This window comes from Mus caroli, chromosome 6, assembly GCF_900094665.2.
Source record: "Mus caroli chromosome 6, CAROLI_EIJ_v1.1, whole genome shotgun sequence".
Lineage (NCBI taxonomy): Eukaryota > Metazoa > Chordata > Mammalia > Rodentia > Muridae > Mus > Mus caroli.
Window position 1 is genome coordinate 93145146 of NC_034575.1, and position 17109 is coordinate 93162254.

Here is a 17109-nt window from a genome sequence, read left to right on the forward strand (position 1 = left end):
AAACTCTCTATTCTGCAATTTAGTTCAATAAAATGATATTAGCACTAGGCAAAAGGAAGCAAAAAAAAAAAAAAAAACCAAAGAAAAATATGACTTAAAACTTTTAGAGTTCCAAAATAATATTATATACTTTATTGTCTAGAATTTTACCGGCTAAATTTACCTAATAAATGTTCAAGAGAAAAAATTAATAATCATGAAATGAAGACATTCTTTATATGGCAGAAAGCAAAAGAACTTACATATCTCTAAGAGAATAGTATTATACATATATATTACCAGATTTTTCAGAAGCTCACATCCTAAGCCACCAGCTCCAATGACTAGAACTTTACATGTATCTAACAAGAACTGGAGTGACTGTAACAAATAGAAAGACATATTAAAATCCAGGTGATCACCACAAGAACCACGAATAAGGCAACAAACCACACAATAGTTGTTGGTGTAAGCACAAAAAAGGTCAATTAACGATCATAAACACACCCAGCATGTTATGAAAGAGATGTAATTACAAATATTGAAATCCTTATAATTTCAGAGTTTCAACTTTGACACTTTAAATTTACTTTTACTATATGAAATTAAGANCCTGTTTTTAACAGGAAAACCACCATTAGGATGATTCAGCAGATAAGGCACGTGTTGCTCCTGTACAGGACCCAGGTTTGATTCCCAGCACACATGTGGTGGCTCACAACCATCCACACCCCAGGCTCCAGAGAAAAGGACGCCCTCTTCTGACCTTTGTGGGCATTTGGCACGTGCNGTATCCATGCAGACATGAAGGCAAAACACTCGTAAAATTAATAAAAACGTCTTTAAANCGATCCCTAGTTATATCTTTGTTCGAGTGTTGGTACACTATTTTATAGGTAACATGACAACTTTACTATAGTATTCTCTATTTTCCTCCTCCCATTCTTTATGCTTTTTCTTTGATTGTGAAAATTTAAGTGTTTGAAAGTCTAACAAAAACTAGATAAGAGCAATCACACGTTCCCTTCTTTGAACAATGAGTGTTTACAAGACTTGAAAAATCAGCAAGTTCCAGATGAGCAGAGATAAAACCTGGACACACTGCCGAACAGAAGTGACAGCCCTGCGCTACTGTGCAGAAACACTTTCAAAGTACAAGAAAATAATATGCATAACTATATTATCCAAAGGAAGAATTACTACTATGCATTGTGCTGACCACTAAAGGAGGAAAACGATTTATTCGCACAAGCTACTAAACCAAACGCTATGAGTAGCGTTTCTATTTCAAAATCTCTTCATGGACACAGAAGGCCATAAGACACAGTACAGTGGTTACTTAGTTCCTACTTTGTAATAAAAAATTCTATCTAATCAAATATTTGCTTCAAGTCAGACACAGTTCAAAATACGTATCTATTCTATTGCAAGCATATTTTTAACATTCAATTAATTATAGTCAATACTAAGTGAAGATTTCAACTAAATTTGAATACCTGAGTAAGCGTATCTTATAGTCTTATTAGAATTAATTTACCACTTCAGGGCTACAAACAGGGAAATATGTCTTAGGAATNATTCTAAACTAGAATTTTAAACATACCAGAATATGATGTCATCAACTTATCCTACACTTGAAAATGTTTAAACTTACATGAAAAATATAAAAATGCATCTCTAGTCATTTACATAAAATCAGTTGTAAAGATTCAACTCAATTAGATTAATTTCACAAAGCAACTTTATTAATTATCTATGTTATAATAGCAAGTTTAAAAGGAAGCATCTCCCTATTTTTTAAATGTAAGACTATTAGAGCAGTTGTTTAAAAACAAAGGTTTCTCACTTCAGTGCTTGGTTCGAAATCGGGGTGTGTGAAGGGTCCAGACCGCTCGAGGAACTTCTTTACATGGTTCCAGCGACCTTCCCAGTCTCCAGTGTCCCCACACCCACCATCAACAGCCATTCTGCACAGAACACAGTAAATTCAGCTGCAAAGATCAGTACGAAAAAGCCACGCCCGTAACTATTAGGTCTCCCCAAATGGTAACCACACATCAGACCTGCTCAAATAAAAAGGAAAACTGAGTGGTGGTTATATTTTTCCAGTTTTGGCTTGTCTGGGATGGAAAAGCACTCTTTACCTTACTTGATAAAATAAATCTGCCTCTGTGTTCCTAGCTCCCTCAGCACCCAGAGATCAAAGTCGCAACACTAAACACTAAGTGAGAGAGGACTTCCCTCTGTTTGGTATTTACAGTCACTCTCAATTTCCATCAACCATTTGTTCCTTCAGTAGAAGTAACCAGTGCATAGGTTGAGGGGGGTCTCTGAGAACTATGCTGCTTCAGTCTAACACTACTTATGGCTCCTCCCAAGTTGGAAAGATGAGATCCACTGAACACTTTGGATGAAAGCAATGATCATACATTTCTTTCCTCGGAAGGGTCCCAGTATTTTTTTTTCTTTAAAAAATAGAAATAAAAAACAAACAAACCTCTCTTAATACTAAGGTCCATTTGTTGTCACAAAACACACACACAAGAAAAATGTTTAGATTACAATTATGCCACAGATAGGCATTTATTTACCATCAAGAAATCTTTGAGAACATGCAACTAATAAAGTGGGACTCCTCTAAAAAACAAAACAAAACACTCAAATGCACTTTATAATCACAGATTCATTCATGTCTGGTTGTGATAACTTTCCTGTAACCCCAAAGTTTCTACCTTCAAATATATTAGTGATTTCAATTGTTTACAAAAGGGACCAACATACATTGCATAGCTGATGTTCTGATGCAATGCTGGGTCTCACGCCATAACCAAGCACACTCTAACTTTGAGAAGATTCCTTAACTGTCAGAAACTTCAGCTGTAGACTGCAACTACTTCTGATGGTCTTGAAGTAAAGAGATCATCCCGTATTGAACTTAGGGGCTGCTCTTGGCAGACAGCAAGCGCTCAAACTTTGTTATTTCGTGCAGAGTAGGGAATTAAGCGGTGGGAAAGGGTGAGCCCTTGCGTTTGAAATTCACCCATAGGGAAGGGCATGGAAAAGGCCAAAGTACTACTGAGAGCTGACACAGAAATTATGAATTCACCACACCCACTACACGAGTATTTTTTCCCCCTTCCCACGGAGGGCGGGGAGAGGAATCACGTAGGATTGGCCATATGAAAAGAATTTTAAAGTCTGCGGCATCAAAAAAAAAAACCTAAGTATTTAATACAGGTTGTGTGGTAAATGAGAGAGCAAGTGAGTTGCCGTGTCCTTTAAAGACCCAACTACCTTACAAAAATGACAAGTTTTAACACAATTCCTGATTCACGGAGTGTTCATAAAAAGTTTATGTCTACTGTTGTCTCAGTGTTCATCAAGGACCCAAAACAGGCCTCGTGTCCATTTAGATTTAGATTGGATTCACTTGTCACAAGGTCACAGCTCTGACAATTTGGGTTGGAGGAAGAGGGGGGTACCGGGTGGCTTTTNCAGGAGCATAGCCAGGGAGCAGCCGGCCGGTGGCTCGAGCTGGGGACAGGGTCAGGGGTGAGGACGTGCGGCCTGCTCCAGGTGACCCCCCTCCCAGCACCCCCGGGCCCGCTGCGGCTGGTCCCCTAGGCCTGGGATTAGGGGGAGGCGGGGGTCTCCGGAGAGGACCCCGGCCTCCCAGCAGCACTAACTTCTCAGCCAGCAGCTCCTCTATTCTCCTTCTTTTCTTCTCCCTAAAAGAAAGAGAGAATAAAAGAAGGGTCAGCATCAAGCTCCAAAGAGGGCGCCGCNAGGGTATGGGGGGCGAGGGGACGGGGCAGGGGTTGGGGGACCCCCGGCTGGCAGCGGTGACTGCCCACCGCCGCGCTCTCTCACAACCCAGCCCAACTCGGCGCTCCGGCAAAATCCCGATACTTACGGCTCCTCGCCATCCGCCATATTGTTCCCCGCCTCTTCCCAGAGGCCCTCGCGCCGAGCGGGTCCGCCCGGGAGGGGCGGGACTGCAGGTGAATGGAAGGAGGGAGAGCGGAACCAGGGAGGAGGGGAGGAGCTTCAGGTAAGAGAGTGAGGGGGCGCGGCGGGGCGAGGCTTTAAGAGGAGAGGCGGAGCTGGGGTTTGGGAACGAGGCTTTAGGAGGGAAAAACTGAGCAGGCGCGGAGGGGCGGGGTCCAGTGCTTTGAGACTGGGCTATTAGGAGGAGGAGCGAGGGGCGGTGCCAGTACTAGAGGCGTGGCTTCAGGGGACGAGAGGGAGGGGCGGGAGCGTCTGGGAAAGCTAGTTGAACNGTGGGAAGCCGTGGCGAAATTGGCAGCTTAGGCCCCCTTAGGCTTTGCAAGCATTTCCCAGTGTAATTAAAATCTTTGATTAATTGTGCCTACTTAATATTATGCCATCTATAACGTTGCTATGCCGCATGAACTTAGATATGTTACTTATTTATACACTTATACGTTGACACATAATTGTATAAAATGTTCATATATTCTATTTAAAAACTAAAACAATCACCCCAATATGCCAGTGCTTTTTTCCGGGAAAATTGGTGAAAGAAATTTCCGTTTTCCATATATCAGGAAGATTCAAAATCCTTGGTTTTATGGGCATGAAGTTTAAAGCATTAAATAGACATAGGGTGAAGAGTCTTATTTTCTTTGGGACACTTCAGTGTCACACCAGTCTGTCAGAAAACTATTCTGTTATACATATATACATCAAGATATATATTAGATAGATAAATGAATGATAGATAAGATAGATGATTAGGTATGAAAAGCATAGAGATTTATTTATAACCCGTCACTTGAAAGTGTTAATAAATGAATGAATTTTTGACTCTATTCTTCACAGTCATATATTGTATGTAAATGACTGATTCTGGTAGACAAGAAAGGAAAGAATAATTGTGTTCATATATCTCAAACATATCACTTTTAGTAAAGTGAGATAAAAAAAATTTAATATGTAAGTCTGAACTGAATTTAAACCCTTACTACTCAGCTATTAACTGTGAGCCCTTGGGTATTCCCAGATCCTCATTTGTAAAGTGAGAATAACAACATTCACTATTTTAAGATTGAAAATTAAGTGAATTTTTGAGTGGTTCTCAAATATAGTTTTTGATTGGAATCACTTGAAGGTTACAAATGCAGGTTTGAGTTTTATCACAGCAGGTGGTTTGTGGACACACTGTTTGAAAACCAGTGAAGTGCCCAAATATAACTTCTAGGGTGCTCATTAAAGGGGGACGGGGGGGCTGCTACTCACTTGTGGCATGTAATCTACTCTTTGTCCTACTCTCATTGAACCTTAAGGAAGGCTCATCTGTTATGATCCCCCAGCTACTTTCATCAATAGCACATATTGAGCTAAAAATTCAGTCATAACCAGACAGTGAGAAGAGGAAAGTGAGCCTTAGAAACAGAACAAAATAGCAGAGGAAGAAGAGGAAGAGGAGGAAGAAGAGGAAGAAAGGAAAANAAAAGGAGAGTCTGGAGAGCTAGCTCAACAGTTAAAAGCACTACAGCTCTTGCAGGGGACCCAGGTTTAATTCCCAGCACCCACACAGTGGCCTTCAACTCGCTGGCACCCAGCACACAAGTGGTGCAAATGTACGTGCAGACAAACACCCAAAAGAAGTTCACAAAGATGTCCTGCATCTGTGTGTCACCATGACTCACCATTTTGACAGCTGACAGCAGACATCGTGAGATCTGCCTAACTGATTAGAAAGAGCCACCTCCATTTGTTAATAATGACAGTAGTAGTGGCAANTGGCCCGAAATCCTTAGTAGATTTATTTTCTTTACAGTGAAGCACATCATCAAGTATTAGACATCAAGTATTAGACATCAAGTATTTTTAGACATCAAGTATTAGACATCCTGCATAGTCAGTCTATTGCCAGGCAGAGGAATTATCAGAATGGTGCTTGCTAAAGCTTAAGTCCCTGTGGAAAAGCCTCAAGAGACTGCTTTAAAAAAAAAAAAGTTTATTTATATGTATGTGGTGTGTGTGTGTGTGTGTGTGTGTGTTCCCACAGAAACCAGAAAAAAAAAGTGTCAGCCCCCTTGGAGCTGGAGTTACAGGTAGTTCTGAGCCATGTGATGTGGGTGCTGGGAATTGACCTCTGGTCCTCTGGAAGAGCAGCAAGCACTCTGAGCCACTGAGCCATCTGGTGTGAGAGACTGATGCAGTGAACATCTTTACTCCTACTTCCCTTCCCCCACCTAAAAGTAGTGACATAGCCACCAATAATAGCTCTTAAANGGAGCCTGGGGTAAAGCTGACTCAATCTGTGCTCATTCCCATTTAAAATAGTTGGAGGAAAAGGTAGAGGAATGTAGAGGAAAAAAAACCAACAACAAATAAACAAAACTGATCAAACAAAAACCTACCATAGTCCAACCAGAGACAAAGCACACTCACCATTTTCAGAGAGAAGGAAGGGGCTCATCCTATGAACAGAAAACAAAATAAAACAATGACAAACACAGTCCTCTTTGGATTCTTCTCCTTTTTTATTTGTAGTAATGAGGGATGAACCTACAGCTTGGTGCATGCTAGAAAAACCCTACCCTGGAGCTATATCCATACCCATTTTCTTCCTGTTTTGAAACAGAGTCTCACTAAGTTATCCAAACAATTCTGAATTTGCAATCCTCCTGCCTCTATCTGCCAAGGAGCTGGGGGATAGAAGCTTGCTTGCACCACTGTGTTGAGCTGTCTTTGGAGGTTTAATCAAATAAATAAAAATATATAACCAGCTAATGTGTATTGAGTATGGATTGCCTGTAATGGAGGAATAAGCACGCTACTAGTTCATTCTGACAGCCTTTATTCCTGCAGTTCTGAGCAGTTGGAAGGAGAAAGTTCACTGAAGTTGTCAATGCTCACAGATTTCTCTAACAGGTGCTGGGCTCTGTGTTCTCTCCCCACCAAGGCACCAAGATCCTTTACCCACACTGATGCCTTAAGCTTCGGGAATTCCTCCACCCCCTCTGATTTCCTGTAACTGAATAGAGGCCTGGCAAGGCTCTATTTAGCACTCACCTCAAGGTCTCAGAGTTGAGTATTTCCTGTACTGTAGGCTCTTAGAAGACAGAGCAAGGCAAGCATTTCCCCTTTGTGACTCCCCACTGTGCCTTCCCAGNGTTAGGAAGGTTTTAGAATGCCTGCTAGCAGGGTACTAAGCAGTCTCAACATTTTTCTCCCATTTTATCTNTTCAGAGGCAACCANAATGATCAATGGCAACAGGACCTGAGATCAACAGCAGCAGGTGTTTATTATAAAAGTATAGAAAACAGGTTAAAACACTGTAAACATCAACCAGATAAATTAAGGACTCTGCTAGCTCTTTGTTTTGTTTGTTGTTTGTTTTGTAATAATGGGGTCTGCACACAGGACCAACGCTGCTCCATGCTAGGCAAGTTTGATCACTGAACTCTATATTTCTAGCACTCTTCTCGCTTTTTATGTTGAGCCACAATCTTACCAACTTGCTCNGGCTGGCCTTGAACTCACTTTGTAGTCCCTACAAGCCCTGAACTTAAAATTCGCCTGTCTTGGTCTCTGGAATAGGTCTGCCTCACCATGCCAGTTTGTATTATTACTGATAACAGTAAAATCTGTGAATGCTGCATATACTAAACACTTCCCAAACATCCCTCATTTAGCCTCTGTGGCAGATTTTCTACTAACCCCAGTTTACCTAAGAAGCAAGTAAGGCTGGGGGAAGTTAANGCATTTCTCCACTGGCCTGNAGAGATGACTCAGAGGTTAAGANCATTTGCTGTCCTTTCAGAGGACCCAGATTCAAGTCCCAGTTCCCACGTGGCAGCTTAGAATCATCTGTAACTCCAGTTCCAAGAGCTCTGGCACCCTCTTCTGACCTCAGCAGGCACAAAGCATGCGGGTAGGGCACATACACAATGCAGGCAAGACATTCATTCACATTAAATTAGTTTTGTTTTGATTTTTTAGGAACTACTTTTCTCCCAAGTAAATTGCTGGATTCCATTGCCAANCTATCCTAAACACCAGTGGCAGAAGACATTTTCATAAAGCCCCCATGATTTCCTCAACTGCCTTTCTANTCAGCTANTCAACTAAGTCTGACTTCGCCTCAAGTATATTTTATTACTCTTTGTTTTAGGGTAAGTTGGTGGTCTTAGTAGAGCACTTTGAGTTTGGTTAAAAATTAACAGTTGCAAATTTAGAAACACTGTTACCTTAGGCGCTGCCATCTTAGAAGCCTAGGAGTCAGGGGGATCCTGGACGCCACAAGAAAACAACCCGCAGCATCAACTAAGCAGGGNTCATAGGAACTCACAGAAACTGAAGAGGCTAGCACAGGGCCTACATGTGTCTGNGCTAGGTCCTCTGTGTATATNCCATGGTTGTGTAGCTTGGTGGTCTTGTAGAAGTTGTTTTCTTAGGTAAATGTTATTTGTTTAATATTGGAATAAAACTAAGAAACCTTTCTGGCCTGGGAAGCCATGTTTCTGCCCAGGAACACAGAGCACCTCCAGCAGCNGTCTGCTTTGAAGCTGCTAAGAGCTCACTCAGGANGAAGTGAAGTCATCCACTTCTATCTATCTTCTATCTATAACGATGGCACAACGGTTCACTAATTTAGCCACAGGACAGCAGAAATGAAGGGCGAAGAAAAAGGCGAGCTGGCAATCAGTGGTTCATTTCAGTCAAACCCTCGCTCCCATTTTTTTTTTTTCTAGTGTGATTTCACACAAAGTGACTCATGAAAATTGCACGCATATGTGGGGAGATTAGCAATACTGGACTTCAGTGACACTGAGGCCCGCTCCCATTCCATTCCACTTAGATCAACAGCTGAACAGCTGCTTTTTTTTTTTTTTTCCTCTCCCTCCAGGGCAAAGAACACACACAAACGGTGTGTTTAAAAAGAGATGGTTTGTATTTAAACTGCCAGAAAGAACTGACACCACCTTTAGTTTAGGTAGGGGATTTCCGCTAGTTACTTTTTGTCCTTACATTGGGTAAAGCCCACTGCTCTGCGTCACTAACCACTTCCAGCCAATCACAGACAGACCAATACACCCGCCCGCAGCCAATTTCCTAGGCCCTGCGGTGCTCTAACCGCAGAACCAATCCGAAGGACCCGCTGTCATCTTTCATCCAGCTGGTTGCCGCCGCCGCCGCCTCCAGATTGCGAAGGCGAAGCTCGCGAAGCAGAGGAACATGGACGTGAACCTCGCCCCGCTCCGTGCCTGGGACGATTTCTTCCCGGGCTCTGATCGTTTCGCCNGGCCGGACTTCAGGGACATTTCCAAATGGAACAACCGTGTAGTGAGCAATCTGCTCTATTACCAGACCAACTACCTGGTGGTGGCTGCCATGATGATTTCGGTTGTTGGGTAAGTGGGGTCTTCTGCCTGGAGCACCTGTCCAGGGTCAGGACGTAGGGACCACGGGGACAAGATCGCGAAATGCAAGACTAGGTCCACANGGAGCGCCTGCCTCAGGGAAGGGTCTCGGGAAGTGGCCAACCCAGTGGAAACTTGTTCTCAGGGCGAGGCCACAGCTCTCTGAGGNTCCCCTTTCTTTCTCTTTTTGCTCTAGAGGCTTGAGCAGGNACCCTGGGAGGGAAGAGGTGTGGAAAACGCTGAGAACTTGGGACAATGAGAACTACCCCCTCCCACGTCCCCCGTGCTGAAGATGTTCGCTTGTCAGATGTTTGTAGCACAGTGGGTGTTTTAAAAATAAGAAAAAATGTGGTGGTGTTGTAACCTTGCCCTGGGGCTGCCTAGCAAAGCCTGGAGTGACAGGGTGTGGACCCAGGGCTGTGTTTAAGTGGCCTCTCTGGCTAATGTCTGTCTATACTGTACATGGAACTGAGCTTCCGCTCAGNAGGATGCGAGTCTCCTGGTGGCGCATCTTCCCCTGTGAGGTGACTCTGGAAACGAGGCCCCCTGACATTTTTTTTCCCCCTAGAAGTTGCCAGGCACAGTCGCTTTAGCTTTGCTCCTTAGCCTGGGGTCTTAAACATCTCTGAAGGCCTTTTCGATGATAGTTAAGAAGTTCCCTGTGCTAAGTAAGGTTATACGTGAACATTTCTGGCGCACATACTCGTACACATCTCCGCACCTGTTTCCTGAGAAGCTGTTTTTCCTCCTAGGTTACCCTTTAAAAATGCTTCTCCCACCTTTTAACAAAATAAATGGTTATATTCGCCATTTTATTATCTCTTATACGAATTTAAATAGAAGGCTTTACAAAACACCCTCTTGCCCTAAAAGAAGTCCTTTTCTAAGGTTTCTCTTTCCGAACAAACCCAAAGAGAAAGAGAAGCTGCTAGGGAGAAAAACAAAAAAACAATCCCAAAAAGGAGAGAGGAGAGATTCACACTCGGGACTCTTAGGAAGGGGTGCGTGATAAGGCGCTGTCTTAAATTGGCCTGAGGTTAGCTGGCTTATTTACTTAGCTACCTCTGGGCACCAGACCCCACGCCAAGCTCTGAGCGCACCAAGATGAATCAGACTTGAATTCTGGCCCAGGGACACATGGCATTTGCTGAGCCTCAAAAGGAGCAAACTCACAGCATGGAGGAGACTGGCAAGCTTCCTCATTTCCGGGCGTGGTTCGGAGTGGTCACCGGTTCTCAAATGTGGGCTCCATGTGAGATCTTAGCTGTGTGTGGCTGAAGGAACTGACAACTCTGGGGATGGCCTAGTGTGCAGAGGACACAGGCTCTAGCGGACTCTGACTAAACGGGCAGCTGAGGAGCCATGAGTCAGGGGAAGAAAGCCAGAGGCAGTTGTTCCTGAACCTGCCTCCAAAACTCTGCTTCTTCCCAGAGGACAGACTTCACAAAGTCACTTCTTTAAAGTAAAATAACTAGCTGGGCACTGCTGGTGCACGCCTTCGATCTCAGCTTTTGGGAGGCAGAGGCAGTGGAATCTCTGTGAGTTCAAAGCCAGCTTGGTCTACAGAGCAAGTTTGAGTATAGTTGGGGGTACACAGAGAAACCCTATCTTGAAAATCCAGCAAAACAAAACCAAAGAACTCTAATAATGCGTTTACATCTCTTGTAAACTTTCATATTCTTTTCTTCCTCTTTGGTGGTTACATAGTTATCGGGTGGATTATCTTACCTTAAATAGAAAGGTTTGACACAGACCAATCAAATATACAAGGAAAAAAATAAAATCCCCCTCCCCTCATACTCAAAGCATTATATGTCCAGACTCCAGCACAGCCCTGGTCACCTTGTGGCCTTCATAGAACCCATTTTTCACAGTCAGCTCTTAACTAAATATAGCTCTCTCATTATGGTCTTAGGCCACTGAACCTGGCAGTCTGGAGTCTTCACCTTTCTCATTTCTATTTCACATAGAACTATTAATTGTTAGCTACGTCTTTGAAGATAAAGAGAAAAGTACCTGTTGTTATATATCTACAAAGAGCAGGCAAGGCATAGTAGCTTANGCTTATAAACCCAGCACTCCAGAAGCTGAGGCAGGAGGATTGCATGAGTTCCAGACCAACCAGAAACATGAAATTTTCTTTATACCCCAGAATACTTTGAGCCTGTAACCTTAATTTGTTTCTTTTTCTATGCATCTCGAAACACTTCCTAGCTTTCCCCACAAATTCTTCTTTTCTTTCTTTATAACTAATAATAATAAACTTTTATAGAGGGCTCTGTGTGCTAAGTACTTTGCCAAGTACTGTGTGCTGAGTATTTTACTGCATTGTGCCATGCAGTTCCACCACTAAACTATGATNATCTTCATTATTGAACCTGACACTCAGAGAAGTTGAATGGCACACTTACAGCCACAGACCCAGGCTTGTCCCTTTAACTGCTGTGGCATCTTCCTGAGAGTCAGGAGGTTTAGAATTATAGTGCCTGAAAGGTGGAAGAAATCCAATACCTTTGGGATCAGAGAAGCGTAGCTGATTCTGGAACATTCCCCATTCTAAACAGAACTGTCCTCTTTGGATGCTGCAGAGGATGGGTGGGTCTGGGCACTTGTGGGAACTGCTTATCTGGATCCTCTGCTGGTNGGTAATAGTCTCTCATGAGGAAATGGTCAGTGATTCCAGCCCTGTGGCCAGGCAGCCCCTTGGGGACACTGGATGGCTCTTCAGGTCCTCTGTTGTTTTGGATTGGCTTGGCTGAGGATAGACAGGGCTGGGTTTTTTTTTTTTTTTTCTCAGATCTCAGCATGGTGGAGGGGTGTTCAGGAGTACATGAAGCAGTAGGAAACACTAGACAGAGATGGAGATTAGAAGGGGTTAAAATAGAGGTAGATGTGCATATTGGATCCTGACCAGGAAGGGCATGGGGGTTAGAAGTTAAGTCTTCAAGCAAGGCATGGCAGTGCGTGTTTATTATCCCAACAATACAGAGGTCAAGACAAGAGGGTAGAGAGTTTAATGGCAGCCTGAGTTTCATAGTGAGTTTTGTGCTGTGTATCAAGACTTCATCTCAAAAAGAAGAGGAAGTTTGGTCTTTGTCCTAAAAACCGTGGCTTTATTCAGTACCTGACTTCCATGTACACTGTGCATCTCAGATTCTGTGAACTACTTCTCTCCCTCCCCCTTCTCTTCCTCCTCCTCCTCCACTTCCTCCTTTTTCTCCTCCTACTTCTNACTCCCCTCCTCTTTTTCCTCCTCTTCCTCCTTTTTTTTCATTCTCCTTCCTCTTCTTCTACTTCCTCTCCTCCTCCCTTTTGCCACCCTCCTCCTCTCACACTCTCTACTTCTCCTCCCACCATCTCTGGTTTTGTTTTGTTTTAAAGACAGGGTCTCCTCTTGGCTGGCTTGGAACTCAAGGTTCTCCAGCTACCGTCTCCTAAGGGCTATGATTACAGGTGTGCATCACTTAGCCTCCATGCCCCTCTTACAGACAGTTTTTATTTTCATCTGTCTCTTTAAGTAGTATGAGTTATTAGTTATGAGCCAGATTAAGTGTGTTGGAATCCCAGATGCCAGGCACTAGCTGTGTGAGCACACTGCCTCATCTTCACAGCAGCACCCACCTCACAGGCCTGCCTGAAGACTAGCCAGCATCCCATAGGTAGTGCTTTTACAAGAGCCTCCTCATTTCTGCTGCATAAAATGTTACTTATCTCTTATCACTGTTAGTGTTGCCAACAAGACAACTCAGAAACACAGCTGCTTTAGACCAGTGACCTCTACCCCCAGAATCCAGCCTGGGTCTGTTTTCCCACTTCTGNAAGACTCAGCCTCGGTCTCACCTCATGGCAAACACACTGTCCCCATGTCTCTCATTGCCAGTGTTAGTTGGACCCCACATCTGTAGTTGTCGCTTTCCTGTTACCCCAAAGTCTTTTGTGTATACCTATATACAAGAAAAGAAAGATGTCTAAGATGAGAGACCAGAAACTACCTTCCTATCCATGACAAGAGCCATCCATGCATTAAGATATTATACTCACATCACACATGTCAACAGAAGTCGTCTTAATCATTGTTATATTGCTGTGAGGAGGCACCATGACCACAGCAACTCTTATAAAAGAAAGTATTTAATTGGGGCTTNCTTATAGCTTCAGAGATTTAGTCCTTTATCATCATGGCAGGGAGTACGTTGGCACACTGCGCTGGATCAGTAGCTGAGAGGTACATCCTGATCCACAGGCCAATGAGGGATGGGGCAGAGACAGAGGTTGAGCCTGGCAGGGGCTTTTGACACCTCAATGCCCACCCCCAGTGAGACTTCCCCCAACAAAGTCACACCTCCTAATCCTTCTAATCCTTTCAAAGGTGTCCACTCCCTAACTGAACATCACAATACATGAGACTAGGGGAGTCTGGCATTCAAACCACCACCTCAGTCTTTGCTGTTGTTTTTGTTTCTATTTTGTTTTGTGTTCCCAAAGTAAAAAGAACACAGGCAACGGTTAATTACACTTGAAGTACTAAGTACTAAGTACTAAGCCTGCTCTCCACTCTAGCTGTGGGTGAGGATGTCTGTGGGCTTGATGGAATGCCTACAGATATGAACTGGAAAAATCTATTCAAGGAGCAATAGCAGTTCACACTTGGGAGTTTATCAGAAATGAAGACTCCCTGGCTCCTGGCTGACCTCTTGGCTTTATATTTTAGCAAGGGTCTTGGAGGATTCGTCCTTACATTAAAATTTGGTCTACTCTGACTCAAGAGAGACACTGACAGNGNATAAATAGCGTAATTNAATGGCACAGTGACTGACGGCATTGATGCTTTTACAGATTCTGATTGTATTGTTCTGTTGATAGGTCAGGAATCNGTTGCTTTTCCCCCTTCGGACTCTCCAAGCGACTGTTATATGTATCCCCCAAGTCTAAATGAGAGCTAGGAATCCCGCTGAGTACCCACACTTTTGGAAACATGAAGGTTTGAGGTCATGCAGCCAATTGGAACCCAAACTGCTTATGGTAGCCGATGTGATTGCTAGCAGGTGAAATAACTTTTCAATCAAACCACATGGTAAATTTGCTAAAGTTCCTGCTTAATCAGATTTAACTATGTGACAATGACATCATTTTACTGCTATGCTAACTTATCTTACTCCTTCCTGATATGAAAGCTCATGTTTTGTATTTTCTGGTGTGGCCTCAGAGTCACTAACCACCCACTGTATTTGCTTCTCCTTGCCCACAAGGCCCAGGCACACATTTCGCCCTCCCCCCTAACACAGAGCCCTGTTGCTGCTGGGTGAATGAGCCCAGGTTTTCTTGGCAGGAATCACTCTGTGTCCTGGTCATTTGGCCCCTGAAAGTGTTAAAAGAGGGTGGGATCAACAGCTGCTACTTTATGCTTCTGGCTTGCCAAGCCGGTAAGACATTTCTAGAAGGCTAGTAATTATAGACTTAAAAAAAAAAAGTATTACGGTGATTCTCTTCAAAAGAAGTATGGTTCTGTGCGTGCCCAAGGCATATGGCTGTCAGTATCTGGTATTGAGAATGNTCACAGTGTGCTTTTAAAGGCTACAAGGAGGAAGAGCTGGTTGCCAGTTGGTGAGGGAAGAAAGAGCCGAGAAAGTCCTGGGTGCCCTGCATGGGGATATATTTAAACATTTGTGGGAAGAAAAGACATCTGTGTCCTCCCCTGCTGGCCTCTAAATAGCCCTTGCGGTTGTTCCCTTGTAGCTACTGTCCTTTGCCCTGGCTTTGATCAGGTAAACCAGATCATCTTAAGGGTTTGTTGTTTGTTGGTTGGTTTTTATATACTAAAAGGTAGACTGTAAGACAAACAATTTTTGGAATTTTTTTCGTAGATTTTTTCGTAGACTGTCTATTGCCATTCATAGATGGTAAGTGAACCCTCCACGAGCCCAGTCCTGTTTCACCCAGTGCCTGTCCACTGACCCTGTTTGTACGTTTATGCTGGTAGCTTTGTTCCGCTTACAGATTTGTCATTTTTTTTAACTCTTTATATTCTACCAGTGTAATGAATGGTAAGAATGATAGGAATTGGAAACTACTAACAATTATTTTCATGGTTGTTTGCAAATAGGATAAATGGCCGTCTGTTTATGCTTTAAGATTAGTGAGTGCCAGTGGTTTTTCAATGGGTTCTTACTTGGATCGCTTCCTTCATTCACTCAATGGGAGTGGGACGCATCACCAGCCTTTCAGATGCTGCTGGGAGGAGGTGGAAAAGAGTGCCTTGTGATTCCTTTATCAAGATGAAGGTCCCGAGAGGTAGTAAGACCATGCTGGAAAAGGTCAGAAGTAATTTTATACACATCAACCAAGCCTACAAAAATGCATAACTATAGCCAGATGGTGGTGGTACACGCCTTTAATGCCAGCACTCAGGAGACAAAGGCAGGCAGATCTCTGAGTTCAAGGCCAGGCTCGTGTACAGGGCAGGACAGCCAGGGGTACACAGAGAAACCCCGTGTGGAAAAACAAAGGAAGGAAGGAAGGAAGAAGGAAAGAAAAGAAAAAATAGACAACTACATAGATATAAATTACACTTAGAAAATTCTCCAGTGTTAGAAATAGGGGAAACACTGTTATATGGACAGGTAAGAGGGCTAGTACATTTTTATAATATAATATAATATTTCAATCGCAATTGACAGTACTTTTCAGTTGAACAAATATTAAACAGGGTGCTTAGCTGGAGTCCTGAGGATAAACACCCCACCTGCCCAATCCTCCCAGTTTTCATCTCCATCTGCCCCATCCTGCTTCTTTAAATAGACTTCATTCAGGGAAGACACAGTATAGGTGGATGTCTTCTTCTGGTGGATCTGGAGGTTTTTTTGTTTTTTGTTTGTTTTTTTTTTGTTTTTGTTTTTTGTTTTTTTTACTGCAGATCTTTAAGAGATCTGTCAACATTCAGATATTTAATCTAAAGATCTTTCATCTGAGCTNAGGATGTGGCTCAGAGGGAGAGCAAGCTTTGCATACACAAGGCCCTGTGTTCTATCCCTTGTAGGCAAAACAAAATATCCTTGGTGTCATGTATGTCTCTTGTTCTTCCTGGCTTCTCTCTGTCACCATCTCTTTTTTGTTAAAAGAATTAGTTTCCCACCCTGCCTCAGTCAACTAATTGGTGTTTCTGTTTCCTTTCACTAGGAAAAGATTTACAATGTTTCTAGATAAAATGAAATAAATGTATATAGTCTAGATTCCTTCTCTCTCTCTCTCTCTCTCTCTCTCTCCCTCCCTCCCTCCCTTCCTCCTTTCTTCCGTTCTTCCTTCTTTCCCTGCATGCATATCTGTGTGAGGGTGCCAGACCCCTTGAACTGGAGTTACAGACAGTCATGAACTGACACATGGGTGCTGAGAACTAAACCTGGATCCCCTAAGAGAACAGTCAGTGCTTGCTATCTCTCCACTGGCCTCCCCTCTTAGAAGTTAGAGTTGTGAATCAATTTAGGGCTACAGAACTCCGGGCAATGTTGGGATTCTATCATTTTATACTATATTGTATTATATTACTTTCCTCTGGACCTGTGAATTTTATCCTTTAGCATTCATCTTTAGAAGACTTACCCTTGACGTAGCATTGTTCAGGGAATGCTTTTGCAGTGTCCGCTGAGCAATAATACCTGCAGTTTGGCTCCCATTCAACAGCTGTTTAGTGTAAATAGGATTTCAGGGACTTGCCTCACAAGTGATATAATACATGAC

At 43.2% G+C, this 17109-nt stretch overlaps 2 protein-coding genes across 2 annotated transcripts in view; one reads left to right on the forward strand and one right to left on the reverse strand.

The window, feature by feature from the left end:
- The window catches only part of Uba3 (ubiquitin like modifier activating enzyme 3), a 21798-nt gene extending 17814 nt beyond the window's left edge, over positions 1–3984 (reverse strand). Inside the window, exons 1-4 of the mRNA XM_029478239.1 lie at positions 3893–3984; positions 3666–3707; positions 1826–1946; positions 204–360 (exon numbers count right to left, since the gene is read on the reverse strand). Coding sequence (XP_029334099.1) covers positions 204–360; positions 1826–1946; positions 3666–3707; positions 3893–3912 — 340 coding nt within the window. The 5' untranslated portion in view covers positions 3913–3984. The remainder of the gene's footprint in view (positions 1–203; positions 361–1825; positions 1947–3665; positions 3708–3892) is intronic.
- Positions 3985–9094: 5110 nt separating this feature from the next.
- Arl6ip5 (ADP ribosylation factor like GTPase 6 interacting protein 5) overlaps positions 9095–17109 on the forward strand; it is a 23403-nt gene continuing 15388 nt past the window's right edge. The window contains exon 1 of the mRNA XM_021164981.2: positions 9095–9366. Within this exon, the coding sequence (XP_021020640.1) occupies positions 9191–9366 (176 nt within the window). The 5' untranslated portion in view covers positions 9095–9190. The remainder of the gene's footprint in view (positions 9367–17109) is intronic.